This window comes from Papio anubis, chromosome 13 (assembly GCF_008728515.1).
Source record: "Papio anubis isolate 15944 chromosome 13, Panubis1.0, whole genome shotgun sequence".
NCBI classification, from domain to species: Eukaryota; Metazoa; Chordata; class Mammalia; order Primates; family Cercopithecidae; genus Papio; species Papio anubis.
The window spans coordinates 49,068,063-49,089,060 of NC_044988.1; the positions used below are offsets into that span (position 1 = coordinate 49,068,063).

A 20,998-nucleotide genomic window follows, 5' to 3' on the forward strand; every position below is an offset into this window, starting at 1 on the left:
CTATCCTCAACCCCTGAAAATGAACCATATATGCCTACTTCGAGTCTCAGACATTTGTTTCTTAAAGTGCTACCTTCAGATCCTGATTATTGTCAGGTTTTCTTATAACTCATGGAACAAGAAAAAAGGCAGAAAACAAAATGTTAATCATAGCCCCCATTTTCCTCCTCAATTTCCCCTAAAATTGTTGTCACTTAATATTATAGACTATGAAACCCAAAAATACCTGGCGAGGACAGTCAAAATAGGCAGCTGTGCTCATAGACAACTCCCTTACCATTCTAGGAGAGAATGAACTCAGATAAACTGTTAGATACGCTTTGTATGCATCCTTGAAACAAATACATAAAGAACTAGTACCTGAGCAAAGATGAAAAAGAGCAACAGAATCAACAGTTTTCAACTGCAATATTTGTGTATTTAAACAGAGAAACAATTATTTCTTAATCTGAAATTTCTCCAACATTCACATCCTTTCATATTTTTCCTTTTCTGTTCATTTCTTATTTTCTTGACTTTTTGTGCATGGGGGACAGGAGGTAGTAGCAGGATTAAGTGACAGCTTTAAGATATCACAGCATTTCCTTTCAAAACTAAATTCAGGTTACTACATTAAGAGTTTCATACACACAGTCAGCTAAACTGTTACTGCAGGGAGGTCTGCAGAAAGAAATGGGGCACACCTTCCAATACTGACAACTACACACTAAAAAAAACTTTTCTTAGTACACATTCTAGGAACATCTCCCTCTCTCCTCTGTTTCTCTTTCAGTCTTTGCTCAGTTTACGCAGTGATGGCGTTTCAGCTTTCAGCAGAGTGGAACGTTTGCCCCTATATTTTTCTTCGTCACTTAAAAGGTAAACAGTAGTTGGGAAGGAAGGAACAAATGAAGACAAGAAAGTTGTTTTATCGCACAGATATTTCTGGTACATATTTTTAAAAGTCTGTAACTGCCCTGCAATCAACGTGTGTGACTTTAAGAAGACATTAAATCATAAAAACACTAAATAGGTGGAGTGACATAAATAACTTCGTACTATCATGATCATGCTTTCCCTGAAACAATTTATGAGATCGACATTACATTTGGAATTAAGGTTCACAATTTTGACTTTCTACTTAACATTCATATGTATGTTCCACTTTCATGACTTAATTTTCCAGTTTTTGAGGGGAGGTGGCAGACAAGGTTATAGAAAGAAGGAGAAAATGCCAAATATGACAGAAAATTAGCTTCTAAGAAATAACCACATAAATGAAGCAGACTGCTTGGTCTTACATTTATTTAAATAAACCACCTTTTATCAGTGCCAGTAAAAAAGCAGCAGCATTCTTTTATCTTTTAAAGCAGACAATTACAGAATTATATATATATCAGAAAATAATCAAAAAGGTACTTATTCCAAAACAAATATCCAAAAATCCAATGAAGCTGTCCAGTGGCAGCCACTAAAATAATCTTCTCTGTATTATTTTCTTTGAGTCATTTTTAAAATAAGCAGCCAGCTATCCATCTCTAGGCACTGTCTAGATGAGTTTGCCACAAAAGCCACTTATATTTTTAGAAGCCAAAGTCTTGACAAATCAGTTCCTAAGAACATAATTTGTTACACATCGAAGAAAGCTGAAAACACAGACCTTGGTTAAAGAGGCTTCCGTATCTTTTTGTAACCTTTCCAAATGTAAGTATGTGGGAAGAGTACCCATAAATTTAAGTTGAAACTGAAACACTTAGAATATTTCCAATTTAAAATACATTAAAATGTGGTCTTTGAAAGGAAATGAAAATGGCTTTTTAAGCATATGAAAAGTTGCTCACCATCACTCATGAGAGAAATGTGAATTACAAATGAGATGCCATTTTTCATCCATCAGATTGGGGGAGAGGGTAGTTTAATAAATCATCCTGTGGAGAAACAGGCACTCACATACTATTTGGTGCAGGCATAGAGTAATACAACCTCTTTGGCAGGAAATGTGTACATGTCTACCAAAATTTAAATTTCACTTTGCCTTGGACCCACAATCCTACTCTAAGGAATTTATCCTACAGACATACCCATGTGCACAAAGAACTATGTATGAGTTTATTTACTACAGTATTACTGGTGTCCCAGAAGAAAACTTAGTGTACATCATGCTACACTGTGTGTATATTTACCTACTCAAAAAAATTAAAATTTGAGGAGAAGAGAATGTGATCCATACAGTTGAGAAATTAGAAGTGTTCTGAACTCCCCTACAAAGGAAACACTAAACCACCCTACAAAAGATTCATTCCAAATCCTTGTAATAAAATGCTGTGTTCAGATGGCTTGACACAGCTGCATTAGTGAAAGCTCCTTATCCTAGGATCCTTTTGGCCCTTTAATAAGCAAAACCCCTCGTTGGAGGTCCACTGTGGGCCTGAATTTCACTTGACAATCAGCAGCATTTCAGAAAGATTCCAATTTATTCCTTGCGAAAACAGATCATATATAAATGTAACTGTCACTCTCAGAAACAGGGCTGCATTATGCTGCAGATTTAATACAGACTGGAAGCATGTTCCCCATGTCTTCTCCAGCAAATCTTGCCAAATGGGCGTCTGAAATGTCCTACTGAAACAGGTGGTGTCTGAACAGAATTGGATTTCTGCCTATAGAAACCCTAGTTTTAACAACTGCTGTGGTTAGTTTTAATTTTCAGTCCTCAAAATTAACTGCTTGCCAGTGATTCAGAAATAGGACTGAACAACATGTTTAGACTTTGCCCTGTTTAATTGAGGAAAGGAAGGAAGGAAGGAGGGAGGGAGAGAGAGAAAGAGGGAGGGAAAGAAGAAAGAAAGGCAGTAGGAACAAACAAACACCCAACACCCTACCACCATCCCATAAAAAACAACAGAACCAAAGCAGGCCATTTGGTTTCCAGGCAAAAAAAAAAAAAAAAAAAAAAAAAAAAGAAACTGCAAAATAAACTTGATTTTCCAAAGATGCTTGCCTATTTTGTGCTTTCTTCGTAGAAGCACAAGGATCCAACTACCTTGCTGGACATATATGTGAACTCTTCTAAGGAAACACATAGCCTTGAGAAGCGTTTAATCTGCTCAAAATTCAGAATTAAGAACAATGGTAATAATCTATTTTTCTAATGAAAAGTTACATCTTACAAAATAATATTCCAAGCCCTTTACACAAGCAAAATACAAACAGACACTTTATACAAGCAAAATACAGAGTACCAACACCTTGGAGAAAGAAACCACAGGCTAATCTTTAAACACAACACAGATCTATCAATGCGCTGGTCACACTAACTGGTGCTAAACATGTTTTCCTGTGAATAAATGTTGAGTAGCTTACACTAAATAGCAAATCTTTTTCACCGTACCTTTAAGTGCCTGATATAAAGATGGTTAAGCATCTGTTGATATTCTAAACCAGTAATTGAGGGGAAAAGAACTAAGGTACTGGGTATCTACTATGTGCCATACATCATGGTTACACGTTCCCTATGAGGAAAACACTGCCATATCCGCTTCACAGCTAATAAACTGAGATACAAAAAGATGCAATGGTTTTTCCCAGGGTTACCCAGCTTGAAGATGATAAAGGTTTTATCTAAACCAACCTGACTTTAAAACTTTTCCAATTGTATCACACTTCTTTCCAACCAGAAATTCAGAAAGACAAGTTAGTAGAACCATAAATTTTAGTTCCCCGACATACAATATCTAATATAGAGTATATGTTTACTTTGCCAGCACCTCAAAGAAAAGTTCCTCTTCTTTCATCTGTCTTATAGTAACAGATGTCAAACTCTTCTGCAATATTTTCAGTATGACTGAATTCCAGCTACTAAAAAGTGATAAGTGAATAGAGAGAAAATTACCTGTCATGATCACAAGCCTTTTAATCTTAATATCCTAATGAGCACAATTTGAGAATCACTGATCCAAAAGGGATCAATCAGTTCATTCTTTAAAAATGGGAAATACATAGAAATATCTCAGCAAATACAGAGGTGCTTCTCCACAGAGTACATTTGGTCCTTTTGCTTAAAATTAAAAGACAGATTATGTGTGATCTTGCCCTCAAAAGTTTACTGCTCACTGCTCTCTTCCCTCTACCAGTCAAAGAATAAAGATCTCAAAGGAAATATCCTCCCTTAATATGATAATATACTAAAATTTATATAATAAATATGAATAATAATTTTTATAATAAGTTCTCAAGTTGTTCTTTCCCATTTCATAACCCCTACCCTCTTTTTCTTACTTAAAGCTTGACAAGGGGCTGGATGCAGTGACTCACACCTGTAGTCCCAGCACTTCAGGAGGCCTAAGGGGGCTGATCATTTCAGCTCAGGAGTTCAAGACCAGCCTGGGAAACATGTGAAAACCCTGTCTCTACAAAAAATACAAAAATTAGTCAGGTGTGGTAGTCTGTGCCTGTTGTCCCAGCTACTCAGGAGGCTGAGGTGGGAGGATCACTTGAGCCAAGGAGGCTACAGTGAGCCTCCTTGGAAGCTACAGTGAGCCATGACTGCACCACTGCACTCCAGCCTAGGTGACAGAGTAAGACCCTATCTCAAAAAATAAAAATAAAAATCTACCAACCTGGGCAGCATAATAAGACCCTGTCTCTACAATTTTTTTTTTTTTAATTAGTAAATGTGGTGGCATGTATCTGTAGTCACGGCTATTTGGGAAGCTGAGGTGGGACGTTCATTTCAGCCTGGCAAGTCAAGGCTGCAGTGTACAAAAATCAAGCCACTGCACTCCAGCCTGGGCAACAGAGTAAGACTCTACCTCAATTTAAAAAAAAAAAAAGAAAAAAAAAAAAAAGGTTTGACGGGCTAGTTCCTAAACCAAATCCACAATTTCCCCAGCAAGCTCCCATGAGCTCTCCAATTTAGAGGAAACTACTTTCAGGGTCCTATAAAATAAATCACTCTGTATTCAATACTCTCAGAAAATAATGTTTAAGTCTAAATGTGCCCTGCCCACAATATTTTTTCTTTTATAACAAGAATGTACTTAATATTACGGAGCCATGTCACAGAAAAACACAGGGTACATTTCTTCTAAGGTGGACATAACACCAAGTTTTGAGACTATTTAGGAAATAGTATGACATTGAAATTAAAAACAAAATCCAGTGAAAAGAATAGAATGTTACTGACCCCTCTCCCAAAAAAGTTGTTATAGGCTTATAGATTATGAAGTAGAAAAAATCTGCAGTTTTTCAAGATTCTCTGGCAAAAGTTCTTTCAAATTATTTTCTTCTAAGAGCTAAAAAAACATTTTTTCCAAGATGCTTCCAGCTCTAAAAACAACCTTTCTGACCTCTTGAAAAGCGACACTCAACTTTTAATAGCTCCATGTACTTTTTAGTTTAAAAGAAAAAAGTAAAAGAGAGGGAACCATAGTCAAACACTAAGTTTACTCCACCCATGCCTTAAGTTATATATAATGACTAGAAGAAGGGTTCAATTTTTTTTTTTCCTTTTAAGGTAGAATATATACATCTATGTTGCATACATAATCTTTAGGTATAAGGAGGAAAGTATCCTTTCTCCCATCACAAAACCCAGGCCAAAAAAAAAAGAGAAAAGTTTATCTGAAGACACAATCGTGAACTCATTTCTCATGAAATCAGAATGGCTCATAAGTTAGTAACACCATGATAGGCTGCATTAATACTAAGACAAGACAAATGGTTAAAGCCAGGTATAAATAATATAAGGCAGTCAAAAATCTAGGTAAGTCAAAAAAAGTTTATTAGTCTATTGATTTCTTTTTACATTTCTATAGAAGTTCATTTTAATCTTCCCATATGAAATAGACAAAATCTGTAGAATTACTATGATTTTTAATAAATTTTTAAGTGTTTATTTTACTGCAAAATTCACTGTGATTAGTCCCTTAAATAACTTGTAATATTTCAAATAGCATATGCCTGGAATAGTTCACATTTTATTATTTTAGAGTTGTCAAGACACAGTCTAATTCTAATAGGAAAATATCTGCTGGCTTCAAACAGCACTTAAACACAAAGAAGGAAAGTTGGAAGTCAAGAAGAATCATTCTGAGATAAAGGCTGAGTAGAGCACAAGATGAGAAATCAACTAGAGACCTTATCAGGATGCAGTGCTGCACTTTGCTGCATTATCACTGACTGTAACCTCTTTTCCAGCTCACAGGCAACCCTCTACTTCTCTGGGACTAAGTGGTTGCTTTAAAAAGTTCTTGTGTCATATTTACGTTTTCCTATGACCCTTATCAGAAGTATGATGTACTCGAGTTCCATAATTTGCACACTCTAATTACCCACCCAACTACACAACCCAAAAGAGATAATCAGAAATGTAAAATGCCAAATTCTTAAGAAAAAAAATGAGGCCGATTAGGATGTAAAATGGACCAGTTGATTGTTAAGGGCATAGACTTAGGTAAATAGCATCAACACTATACTCCTGATAACCATAAAAGGAGTAAAATAGAGTTACTTTTCCAAACAACTTCTTTAATAGTTTTATAATAAGTTCCTAATTTTAAAATAAGATGTGTTACAAAAGCCCATTTCTTCATGAAACTGCATTTCCCCCATAGAATACTCTAAGTGGCATTTCATTTCCAAAGCTGGCCCAATACCCACTTTTCTACTGACATACATACAACAAGGAATGAAACATGGTAAAAGTACTTGCAATGCTTCAAACACATATTCATAATTCAGGTAAAAGGGCAGCAGCCTAGCAAAACAGAACTCAAAAAATAAGGTTCACATCACCCAGAATAGTCACACAATTATATATATGGGCAACTTTCTCATAAGAGGAACAATAGCTTTTCTTAGGTTCTCAAAGTGGTTGTTCATGTATCCAATAAAGAAAACTACGCCACAAAAAAACCACCTCCTTCCTACAAAGCCCTCAGGTAGAGTTTATCAGTGATATAAGGCATCTTGGCGGGTTATGGTCTACAAATGCATATAGAAAATAACTTCATAAATAGAAAACTGTGCAAAAACCTTCCAGAGAAACTGGAAGTGAAGTGAAGATGATCCTGGAGAAAAGAACACATTTCAAAATAGGGTGTGAAGTGCCCACATAATATGATACGTAAGTTCATGTGAAGTAGGAGCTGATGATCCCAGTGACACTCATTGTCAAATAGATTTTGACCAATCAATAGTGTTTGTACAGCTGACCCAGCTTCAGAAGCAAACATTCCAAATGTTTATGTTTGCAAGAGGTACCACTTAAAATTCTTTCCCATACTAGTCAAATCACAAGGGCAAAAATTTACAACACTTTTGCTACCATTACTTTAAAAAGGAAAATCCATCTTTTATCGACACAAAATTCAAACAAACAAAAATGCGTATTTAAATGATTCAAACATGTAATATGAGTGAAGATACTTTTTCTATTAATTGTGATCAAGAAAATTTGGATTTCTTTTTATATAATTTTTAATGTGACTTGCAACTTAACCCCAAAGTTTCTATAACTGATACAACACAGTTCAGATATTATTCTTTTCTTAAATGAGGAGAGTTTATTGCTTATTTGTTTTGGCATTTTGTCATAATTAAATTTGAGCTGCATAGATTTTACGACTGTTTTAATACATAGTGTAATTTCAAACTTATACCTATCTAAAATATTATTGTCTACCTCTTCATCTGAACACATGAATCCACAGCTAAGCCATCAAGTTACATCATCTCTTTTTACCTCTCCCAAAACCTTATTATACTTTTTAACACATCAGGAACTAGTGTTTTTTTTGTTTTTTGTTTTTTAATAGGAACGCTTTTCACAAGAGAGTGCCACTTACCCCTCCTGCCTTCAGCAACTTTCTCCTAAAGTCCTCTGTGGGGTTGTTGAAAGTTAGCTTTTCACAGCGGAGGTGATTCACTGGTGGATGGCCTTCAAGATGCAGGAATAAGTCATAATCAAAGCGGACTTTCCTAGGTTCTTCCTGGAGGTTAACAAAATTTATGAAAGACAAAAGAGAGGCATAAGTGAAATTTTAAAAGCAAAATTTACTCCTCATAAGAAATAGAAAAGACCTAAGACATCTAACAGCTAAACTGTCAAAGCAGTACTGGGGGGAAAAAAGTATCATGGAATCATCAATGAAACAAAGTGGAAATATCTGACAAATTAGTTTCTTTTGTTAGGGGAAACGAAATGAGAAAAACTTCTCATCTTCCCCATGATCTTTTAGGTGACAGGATACCAGCAACACAGCCACCCAACTAGAAACCAAGCACATTCCTTCCTCTTCCCTACCCCACTACACTCACCATCAAAGGCTGCCATTTTCTCCATAAATATTTCTTCAAACAAGCCCTCTAACTCCTACTACTAGGCTCTTACTCATGGCCCAAACTACTATAAACTCTTTACTTTGGGATATATTCTCTTCAATTCCACCTCCATTCAGACCTTAAGATTATCTGTATGAAACAAAAATCTAGCCATTTTCACTTCCTAATTAAAATTTCAACAGTTTCCAATGGCCATTAGGCTAAAAACCCTAATCTCACCTGAATGCCACATAAGGGCCTTCATAATCTGGCTCTTGGCTTCATATCCTACCATTCCCCTTCTCTCCATCTGATGGCCTAGCAATATCCCACTGCTGGTTGCTTCCCAGTACCTACCATGTTGTAGGTTACCTCTGGTTTCATTCTTGCTTTGCATTACTACCTTCACTGCCTACCTCCATTTCTCTACCTACTGCTTTACCTACGTAACTTCTCATCCTTCCCAACTTATGATTTCACTTTTGGAAAACCTTCCCTTAACTCTCAGCTCCCCACTGCCTCTCCTCTACCCTGTATGCATCTTTCTCTTACCCTTGCCACATCTTAGAATAATTGACTTCTTATTATCACCATTTACTCTGCTGGATCAGAAGATTGTTGAAAGTAGGAACAATGTTTGAATCATCATTGTATCCTCAAAAACTAGTTTATGACTATACACAGTAGAAATGCAGTAAGTATCTGTGAGATTAATAAGAATGGCATTTTTCTGAATAAATAACTAGGACAAAATAGCATCTTATGCAAAAGAACACAATAATTAGAATTTCATGATACCTAGGTTCAACTCTCAAGCCATTACTTAAGTTGACTGAACATTTATCCCTCTCTACACATTGATCTTTAGCCACGCAAGGTGAAAATACAGACTCAAGATAATAATGACAACTAATACGTACTTTAATATTCATCTCATTTAATTCTCACTGCTCTCTTTGGGGCAGATGTGAGCCTTGTTTTATTGTTATATTACTAATACATGATGAAACAAAAATGATTTGAATCCATTTCTTTTGACTCAAGGGTCTTAGCACCTGAAACTGTCAGAATATAAGAATTAACTACTCAAAATTCATGGTTTCCACTTCCTCATCCAAACTTCCCAAATAATAATCTCTACTCATTTCTTCAGTACTCCTTCACTTCCACTACAATCTGACATGAAACCTACTTTTTCTGTCTCTTATCAGGATGCCATTCTCTCCTGGTTTTCCTCAAAGTTTACTGGCTGTTCCTTCTCAATATTCTTCATGGACTTTCTTCTCTTTCTTCATTGACCCTTAAATGTGCTTTACCTTTCTGCAAAGTTTCCCAAGGAGATGACACCTATTCACAAGGAGTCAGTTCCGCCTGTGTGACAGTGACTCCCCTAAGTGTATCTCCAGCCCAGCTCTCATTGGCTGCTACATACATGTGTTCCACAGGTTGACTTATGGCAGCATCCAATTCATGCATATGTGTCTTTTGTCCTATCCTCTATTATCTTGGAAAACAGCAATTCTAACTGCTTGCCAAGGTTAAAATACACAAAAACCATTCCCAACTGTTCCTTCTTCCTCACTCACTACAGTCAAATTTTCTCTAAGTCCTATTTAGCATTCGTCCTTATGAACTTTCAAATCCACCTATCCTTTCCTCTAAGGCATAAATATTGTCCTAGCTTAGACCACCACCATTCTTCATTTGATGTCCTCCCTGATTTTGAACTTACCTCATTCTACTTCCCACAATGACCAGAGAATGAGCTTTCTAACACAAAAACCAGATTACAGCTTTCCACTGACATAAAAGCCTTTAATGGTTCATCATTTTCTGCAATAAAATCCCATTTACTTTGAATAACCATTGCAGTCTCTTACTACCTTTCCTACATTTCTTTTGATATCTTACTATACTGTTTTCCCACACCTTTGAAGCATCTGCAGTTCCCCAATACTTCACATTAATTCATTCATTTGGCCTTTCACAAGTAGTGCTCCTCAAACCTAAAATGTCCTCCCTCCCAGCATAGCTCCCCTCCTATTGCCTTGTTAATGCAAACTCATTATTCAAGACCCAGCTAAAGCATTAATTCCTCTGGAAAGTCTTTCTCACTCTCCCAATATAATCTGAATTAGACGTCCTTCATAGCATTCCTCTATTAAAGTAATTATCACATTTAGTTATGATCATTTTTTATTTATCTGTCTCTCCTCTAAGTTATAAAACAGAAGATGCAACTTTAGAGTTAATTTTAAAAGGAGAGCGTAACTGGGAGCATAAACTAGTAAAGCCTTTTTGGTAGACATCTTGACAATATCTGTCAACATACTAAATACAAATGATGTTTGACCCAGTAATTCTACCTCTAAGAATCTCTTCCATAGAAATATTCAAATATAGGTACAAAAATATACTCTAAAATGTTCATGGTAGCATTGCTTATAATAACAAGAAACTAAGAATTATCTTCATCATTACCATATAACACCATTCAGGTGTTTAAAAATACTGACTTTGAAAGGTATATTGGACTCGGGAAGGGGAACATCACACACTGGGGCCTATCATGGGGAGGGGGGAGGGGGGAAGGATTGCACTGGGAGTTATACCTGATGTAAATGATGAGTTGATGGGTGCTGACGAGTTGATGGGTGCAGCACACCAACACAGCACAAGTATACATATGTAACAAACCTGCATGTTATGCACATGTACCCTAGAACTTAAAGTATAGTAATAATAATAAATAAATAAATAAATAAATAAATAAAAAGGCATATTGCTAACTGAATTAAAGGCAAGTCACAAAAAAATATTAAATCATGCCCCTGCCAATCTATGCTGACACACATTTTATCTATGCAAATACATGGAGGGAAATCTGGGAAGACTGTACCAAATAGTTGACAATCATTAAATGTAGTCAAAGGACTAAAACTCCTAAGTTCTATTCCATATACTTTTACTAAGAAAATACATACTCCTGTACACTTTCTGAAAGAGAAAAACATTGAAGAATACATTAATTACCAGCATAAAAAGAATGAGGTAATATCAACATCACTTTATAGTCTACAACAGTCTAAAACAGAACAAAAACATCACTTTTCAATAAAACCAACGGTAAGCACCACAGAAAATGACTCTCCGAATCCTGAGTATGATTTTTTTTAAGATTTTTTTTTTTAAGTAAGAAAAAAGTACTCATAAACTTGTGCTCTGGCCAACTGAATATCTTCTCTTAGAAGGCAGACATCGATATTATGTCAGTCTATGCTCCTCAGAAAACATTCTTCTTCAAAGTTCAAATAAGAAAGCATGTGCTTACTCTCTGTATAAAAATAATACATTTCCTAGAGGTGGAAATCTGTTTTTGGCAATATCAAGTTACCCTCTCTCATTCTGCAGAAACTTCAGTCCTTGACATTTACTCTCTCTTTTATGAGATCATATTGAAAGAGAGAAGCATGGGATCCTTTCAAACATAAATCGATTATGTTTCAGTGTACCTGTTGGTTTAGAGTTTCTGAAACACACAATTCTCACAAATAGGCTTGTTTTGTTGGACACAAATACAAAATAAGACAGAATTAACATATACAAACTCAAGAGACGTACTGACACTCTACTACCCCCTTGACCCTGACAGCTCAAATAAATGAGCAGAATTGAAGACGAGCTCATTACAGAAGCAGGAAAAACACAAGGATGGGAATGTGACCAAGGACAGGGTATCTTTAATAGGTAGAATTAAGACTCTTCCACCATTACCTGGAATTATTTTTTTTCTGCTTTCCCTCATTCCTATGAAAACTCTGAACAACACTTTTTCATGAACCATTTAATATGGTTTGGCTGTGCCCCCACCCAAATCTCATCTTGAATTGTGGTTCCCATAATCTCCATGTGTCTTGGGAGGCAATTAGATTATGGGGGTGTTCTCTCATGCTGTTCTTATGATAGTGAGTGAGTTCTCACAAGATCTGATGGTTTTATAAGAGGCTTTTCCCCACTTTGCTCTGCATTTTTCTCTCCGGCTGCCTTGTAAAGAAGGACATGTTTGCTTCCCCTTATGCTAGGATTGTAAGTTTCTTGAGGCCTTCCCAGCCATGCAGAACTGTGAATCAATTAAACCTATTTCCTTTATAAATTACCCAGTCTCAGGTGTTCATAACAATGTAAGAAGGGACTAATACATCATTACTACAATGGATGTTTATTCTTCAAGACAGAGTTGAATAAACTCCAGGGATAAATAAAATAATAAATATACAAAATAAATAAATGAACACTCTGAAGCAAGAGCCTAGACCTATTAAATTTTTACCAATGGATCATTTCAGTAATACGAAAAATAAAAAATACATCCAGCTGGACCTTGGGGAATAAGCCAGACGCAGAAAGACGAGTACTGTCTGAGTCCATTTATATGAGATATCTAAAACAGATATTATGTAAGATTTTAAATTCATAAAATCAAAGACTGAAATGGTGGTTACCATGGGCTGGGGAGAGGGGAAAATGAATTGTCAATCAACAGGCATTAAGTTTCAATTAAGTAAAATGAATAAGCTCTAGAGATCTGCTGTACATTGTAACTATAGTCAACAATAAGGTATTGTACACTTAATACACTTAAAATTTAAGAAGTTAGATCTCACATTAGGTGCTCTTACAAGTTAAAATTAGAAAAAATAAAGAAACAAATATATCTAGCTCAGAGATCTAGATCAGACTATAGTAAACATTTAGTTTCTAAGACATCCTAAGAAAACAACACAGTGACAAAGCACTAATTCCTTTCTTAACTAAGAAATTAGTAACATATAGAAAAGTACTTAAAATGCTATATCCATGTGCCCTCTACTGAGATTAAACAGCTAACACTTCCAGAGATTTGCTTTATCTTTTTCTTCAAAGAAATAAAATTTGGCCAGTCGGGGTGGCTCACACCTGTAATCCTAGCACTTTGGGAGGCAGAGGTGGGCAGATTGCTTGAGCTCAGGAGCTCGAAACCAGCCTGGGCAACATGGTAAAACTCTGTCTCTACAAACAATACAAAAATTAGCTGGGTGTAGTGGTGCATGCCTGTGGTCCCAGCTACTTGGGAAGCTGAGGTAGAAGGATCACTTGATCTCAGGAAGCGGAGGTTGCAGTGAGCTGAGATTGCACCACTGCACTCCAGTCTGGGTGACAGAGTGAAACCCCATCAAAACAAAACAAAATAAAACAAAAGAACTTCATATGTGTAAACTTCTCCATTCCTCTCCTCCAGTAACTAATGCCCTTAAGTTCCTGTGTTGTCATTCCAGCATATGCTCTTATACTAAATACATACCTCTCCAGAACACCATTATTCATTTTAGTAATTTCTTTAAAAAATACACAAATGATATAACCATGTACATATATTTCTGCAACTTTTAAGTCATCATTTTTTGAGACTTACTCATGTTGCCACACTAAATACTGTACAGAATTCTAAGGATTACTTAATTACCATTTACTGATCCTCATCTCTACATAGGGCCAATTAGGTGTATCCTGCTTTTCCATATTACAAACACTGAAATATATATGTATTATTGTGTACATGTGAAAACAGAAATCATTATAAAGTATGAAATTTTAAAGAAAGCCTAAAACTAGAAAATAGAAATAAGCTAATCTATATACTAAAGAGAAAATCTACAATGTTCCACCTGTGTCTATTTTACAATGGCCACAAAGGAAGAGCTGTTTTTCATCTCATATGCTGCTTTCTTCCCTTATATTTTAAGAAAATAAAATCCCCCACAAAGTGAATATATGTCTTACAGTCATAATGACTACCCAATGTGCCTTCATTATATCTTGCTTTTACTCTGTTCCATGAATTTCAAGAAGACTGAATGTGTGTGTGTGTGTGTGCGCGCACATGCGCGTGCGTGTGTGTGTGTGCGCGCGTGGTAGGGAGTGATACTTGCTGCCTCTTCATCCTTTACTTGTTCTCTTCTTAAATCTGGCATATGGGGAAATTCCAGTTATTTTTGTAAAGCAGGAAACTGAGCAATTCATAAAATAGATTCCTCTGCTTAACTCAGAGCTTGTACAAATGACCAGAAACGTTAAAAACAAGAAAAGAGAGAAGATACTTCACTGCATCATTATTTCCAAACTGAGGTCAATGCAATGTCAAACTAACTTTGCTGGTGGGAAGGCAGTGGTATAATCATAACCATTATTGTCTTCTCATAACAGATGATAATTGCCTATTCTTTAATTTCTTTGAGATAAGAACTTTGCTGGCTTGAAGGGCTAGATTGTTCCTATAATGTAGCCCAATCTCTAGATGAAATACAACACTGGATATGAGGATGTGACAAGAGGGAAGAAAAGCACCATATGATCTTCATCACTTAAACTTCTAAGATATTAAAAGGGTATGTGTCTTTAGTAAATGACGAGTTGATGGGTGCAGCACACCAACATGGCACAAGTATACATATGTAACAAACCTGCACGTTATGCACATGTACCCTACACCTTAAAGTATAATAATAATAAATAAATTTAAAAAAAAGATATTAAAAGGGTAGTGGGAAAGATGGGAGATAGAGACAGGCTCTAAATTTCTTCCCATAAACATACCGCTTAAATTAAAATTACACTGAAAAATGAGCAAAGGATATGAATAGTCACTTCTCCAAAAAAAAATACAAATGAACAATGAGCATATGAAAAGATGTTCGAACTTGTAAGTCATCAAAGAAATGCACATAAAACCAAAATGAGGTGTACTTCACATCTACTAGGATGATTATAATATACAATAACAAGTAACAAGTATTGGAGAAATTGGTGGTGAAGGAAAAAGAAAAGAAGTAAAAGAAAGCCAAAAACCATTTTCTTAAGGGAAACAGAACTTGAAATGAGAAAAATGAGCACTTCAATATGAAGGCATATCACATGAGCAGATATAAATACATCTCAACAATTTGATTTGATGACAAATATGTGAACGATTCAGTGGTATCACCACTAAGAAAGATAATTATTATTCTAGCAAAGAGTTATTGCTAGATAGCACAGAAGTTAGGAGTATAGCCAATGGAGAGAAAGACCTAGATCATGAATCTGGTTTTAACACTTTCTAACTGCTGAACTGAGCACTGAGACTGCTATAAGTTGAAAAAGCCAGTGTGACACTGTTCCAGTGGAAGGGACTGCACATTAAAGAGTGGCTTATCAGTGGTTCTCTTACTAAGCATCAGAAGGACTAGTAAATATGCAGATTCCTAGGCCCTACCTCCAGAGATTCTGATTTGATAGATCTGGGTTGAATCTGAGAATCTCATTTCTAACCCGTTCTTAGGGTAATGCTAATGCTATCCCAAGGACCATATTTTACTGAGCACTGGTTTGGATAACATGATATTCTATTTGCTCAGTTCCTTAAAAGAAAAAAAAAGCCAATTACCTGACTTTTCAACAGGTTTTAGAAATTATGATATCTCTGGAGGAAAAATAAGGAATATAATAATTAGCATTTTAAGTGCTTATCTATAAGGTACTATTCTAAATACTTTGCAGAAGTTTATTTTATCTAATCCTACTAACCACCTTTTGAGGTAAGTACTCTTATCTCCTCATTTCATAAATAAGGAAAGTAAGCTCCACAGAGGTTGAGCAATTTGTCTGGCATTATACAATCTGTGTGTTATGCCACATATGTAGTGCTGAAAACTTTTTTTTTTTTTGAGATGGAGCCTCACTCTGTCACCCAGGCTGGGTGCAGTGGTGTGATCTCGGCTCACTGCCATCTCCGCCTCCCGGGTTCAAGTGATTCTCTTGCCTCAGCCCCCTGTGTAGCTGGAATTACAGGTGTCCACCACCACACCCAGCTAATTTTTGTATTTTTAGTAGAGACGAGGTTTCACCATGTTGGCCAGGCTGGTCTCGAACTCCTGACCTCAAGTGATCTGCCTGCCTCGGCCTCCCAAAGTGCTGGGATTACAGGTGTGAGCTACTGCGCCTGGCCTGAAAACTTTTAAATTCAGTAAAATCCATATATCTGAAGTTGAAATAACTATATACATGTATGGTGTGGGTATCAGCTAAAGATAAAATGAGATTATTCTTTGCAAGCCTCAAAAAAATTCTACAGATATGAAAATGAGAAAAGAAGCATTTTACTGAAAAACTATAATTCTTCTTTTCTATTTTACAAACATATTTATCTTTTCCATATGGTAATCACTCCTCTCTTTAAAGGAACACTTAATGAATTTCACATAATCTGACTTCATTTAATTAAAATTATCTTCTTCTAGCCACTTCCTTGATAATTAAGGGTAATGATAGCCAAAATTCCTAGAAGACAAATTTAACTTTTATTTTAATATCATCTAGTGACAGAAGTGCTTATGAGTCAAAATTATTTTAAACATCATTTGGCTAATGGTGGATCTTCTACTGAAAGATTAATGGGTAAAGATTACATACCTTGTTTTTAAAATAAACCTCAATTGGCAAAATGAAACCAGCATACCCAGATTCTTCTACTTTGTAAGGTGGATCTTTGCACACTGCAACATTAAGAAAGAAAATAGGTAAGATGAGAATAGACAAAAAGACATTCTTCTTTTAAAAAAAAAAAATCCCATTCTACCGTCTAGATCACACCCAATTTTCATAGCCCCTTGCCAAAACAAACCCCCAGTTGAGTCTCTGATCTATCCTTTATTTCTTCTCCAGAAACTGTAACAATAATTTCTCTTATGTAAAGCAGATATGTAATTCATTTATTCAAATCTTGGTGGAGAATAGCTCATCACAGTCAACCATGATTATTAATGAGTGAACTTCACTTGTTATTACCCTGCCCTAAAGCTTTAGGGAAACTGATGATTGCTCCCTATAACCCAAAGTTTGAAAAGAACTGTAAGCTTCCTAACAAGAGTATTATCTATGTCTAGTCTTTGATGCAAATCACTCTCCACCTTAACTCCTGACTTGTCTGAGATGTCCTGACTTCTTTTTTATTTTTATTTATTTATTTATTTATTTTGTGAGACAGAGTTTCGCTCTTGTTGCCCAGGCTGGAGCGCAATGGTGCAACCTCGGCTCACCGCAACCTGCCCCTCCCCGGTTCAAACGATTCTCCTGTCTCAGCCTCCCAAGTAGCTGGGATTACAGGCATGCGCCACCACACAAGCTAATTCTGTATTTTTAGTAGAGACGCGGTTTCTCCATATTGGTCAGGCTGGTCTCGAACTCCCAACCTCAGGTGATCCGTCTGCCACGGCCTCCCAAAGTGTTAGGATTACAGGCATGAGCCACCGTGCCTGGCCTAGAGATGTTCTGACTTCTATGCCATCTGCTTTCCTTAGAAAATCCCAAAACCAGCGTTTCTCTATGACACATAACCTCCCTCCTTCACCCACCCAAAAGGAATGTTTACTGAAATACCAACATACATGTAAACACTTAAGATCTAATCACATCATAAGAATACAAAAGAAACAATAAGGCTTTTATTTCTCATGGAGTTAAAAGGAAGCAAGACTATTAGGCAAGCTCTTGGGGAATAAGAGACCCTAAGAAGCTAAATAGGATTTCATTCCACTAAACTTTCAATTAAATGAAAATCAATCACAAGCCAACTGAAACCATTCTAGTTAAGACTACATTTTGGTGGTATCATGAAGTAAACACGTACATGCCAAATACCAAGGCCACACACACTGATGCCCTGAGTCCTCTTCAGCAGCCCCAGCTTACCTGTCCCTTTGTCACCTACCAAAACCCCTCTGTTTCATTCCAATGCATTTCCCCCAAATGCGCCCAGCATTTCCCACCAGTGCCTAGTCCTCTTTCTGTCCCTTCTACCACACCTTGAAGCTACTCAGTATCCTCTGCAAATTCAAATTCTAATTTCTTCACAAGATCTTTCTAGACCACAAAGTATTACTATCTCTTTTCCTTTTATCCTCCCGAAAAGTTAACAGCCTGAATCAGTGCCTTGACACTGAACAGAGTTCCTTATGACCATATTTTGAAAGCTCTTTCTGCTAATTTCCTTTCACTTCTCAAGGACAGAAAGCACATTCACCTCAAGAAGACAGAGTGTCAAGGGCTCAGGTGACAGCAGCCCAGCATACTTGGGTGCCAATCCATGATCCTCCTCAGACTATGTGAGCTACCTCTGCAAAATTATTTCACCTCAAATCTCTGGGTTCCTCTTCTAGACAATGTGAAGACTAAACAGGGTGACTGTTACGGACTGAATGTTTGTATTCCTCTAAATCTCATAAATTGAAATCCTATCAGGAGGTAGGAATTTTGAAGGTGATTAGGTCATGAAGGTGGAAACCTCATGAATAGGATTAGCACCCAAGAGAGCTCTCTTGCCCCTTCCTCTATGTGAGGAGATGGTGAGAAGACAGCAGTCTGCAACTCTGAGGAGGGCCCCCACCAGAATCCTACCATTGTGGCACTCTGATCTGGGACTTTCAGTCTCCAGAACTGTGAGAAGTCCACTTGTGTTGTTTATAAGCCATCCAGTGGATGGTACTTTGTTAAAGCATCCTGAATGGATAAGCACAATGATGTGCGTATAAGATGCAGCACAGGACCTGGTGCACATAAGTTCTCAGTAAGTGACTCAAGCTGGGCAGGAAATCTAACCCTAAAACACCCAATTGCTATGTAGCCTTTTGGATGAAAATAAACAGGATGCAGCAAGCAGAGAGCCCTAGATTTGGGTCAGAAGACTCAGGTCCACAGCCCTGGATTGAATATTCTCTAGACAGCCTACGTTTTTCCTCCCTTTAAAGAAGAGGAAACACCATCTACACAACTGAAGGCATGGCTGTCGACATGCCAGGAGACTGTATGTAAGGAAACAGAAGCGCGAGGCATTTTTATTACAGACATGATATTGATAATGTACCTGGAAATTGGTTAGACATTCCACAAGCAAAAATATGGTTACAAAAAGGTAAACTGAAGCCCACCTTAGGAAAATTGTCCCAAACTGATATCAGAAGAAGTAAATCAAGAACGAGGCATCTCACATGACCTTGTAAGTTTCTCTAATAGAAAAATGAAAAAGTGAAAGGATCCAGAATGGCTTCAGTCTTGCATTCAGTGACCACCTGTCAACCCATCATGAATATTCAAATACTGTGAACATTGGGGGTTGGGGGAGAAAGGAGAGAGTCTCACTAAATGCACTGAGCAGCCCCCACCCCACTTTAGCAAGAAGGCTAGTGTTACACTCATGACATTTCCAGGCTGCAAAGCCCCTTTTCAGAACAGCAATTTCAGTGTCCAGGTTGCTTGGGATTAATCATGCCAATGTCATTGGAAGGAAGTTTATTTTGTGGGCTGCTGCACATGCCAGAGAAGTTATAGCTGTTCCTCTATATACCCTTTTGTATAATTCATTTTCTCTATTCTGAATGCAAATTGCTCCTATTATCGGAAACAGCCGTTAGTGCGCACATCTTATCGTTGAATGTCTTTGGATTTTTTTCCCCACCCTTTAAAGAAAATGGCCTGCTATGCACTAATATTCCATAGAAGTGTGATTTTATAAGAAACTGTTTACCAATTCATATAATTATTTTTAATGTAATAATTTCATCAACAATAACGAACAATGTCTGTAAAGCACTGAGTTCTTAATTAGAAGCAAACAATAGGAACTTTTTACACACAATAAACAGGCTAGAAAATCAGTAGCCATGTAAATAAAAACTTACAGTTCTAATCTGAAGAAAGTCAAATTAGGGGAAGTTATTAATTTGGGTATTTTATGATCAGAATGATGAGTTTCTTAGTTCAAAACAAGAAACAGAAGTTAAAACTTAGAAACATTTTAGCCACTAGGGATAGTACATCAGATATAAAGCAATTCTTTTTAAAACTAGTAGAACCATGTTTGGGAGGGATCACCTGTCACTTGCATACTTCTTCGTTAAGAGTCTCTTCTCTCACTGCATTAAGTTTATGATAGCTAAGCATTCTAAACCCTTAAATTAACTCTTCCTCTTGATTGTTCAAGAATCAGATCATCCTTAAGCTCTATGTCATAAAAGGCCAAGTTTCAGAAGCTACTGAAGGAATATTCACCTTTAAAAAGCCATTAAAATCTTTAGGTGACAATAAAATGGGGTAATTAACATTTATTTTTTAAATTCTCATGTTCTATTATATGCATATGCGTTCTCACATATTAATTCAGGCAAAATTATTAAATACTTTTTTCATCTGTAAAAATCCAGCCCAGATGTTAGCTCTTTCAGAACATCTCCCTTGGCTCTCTTCCATGATCTTGTTGCAATGAACAGGTCAGTAGGTAAGTCATTTCCCTCTCAGACTCCTACACTAGACAGACCCCCTCGAAGTCAGCAACCAAAATCATTATTCATCTCTGTAATGCCTGACACTACTGTTGAGCCAAATAATATGTACTTAACAAATGTCTGTTAAATTTAACTTTTAAAAGACTCATGCTACCCTTCGCTGATTTACCACTGCCAAAGCAGTTGTTTTTCCAATAGAAGTGGTGAGTTGACAGTAACCAATCAAACTCTTCTCCAGAACCCCTACAATCAACATAAACTTTTAAAACTTTTTAAAAATTGGTACAGGTGATAGAAAAGTGTTGCCACAGAGGAAATTTTTCTTGAGTACTGTGGAACTGCTC

The 20,998-nt window shown here is 36.6% G+C and overlaps 1 protein-coding gene across 1 annotated transcript in view; it reads right to left on the reverse strand.

Annotated features, from left to right (window-relative positions):
• MLLT3 (MLLT3 super elongation complex subunit) overlaps window positions 1–20,998 on the reverse strand; it is a 282,499-nt gene that overhangs the window by 96,540 nt on the left and 164,961 nt on the right. The window contains 2 exon segments of the mRNA XM_017949830.3: window positions 7,827–7,970; window positions 16,789–16,871. Coding sequence (XP_017805319.1) covers window positions 7,827–7,970; window positions 16,789–16,871 — 227 coding nt within the window.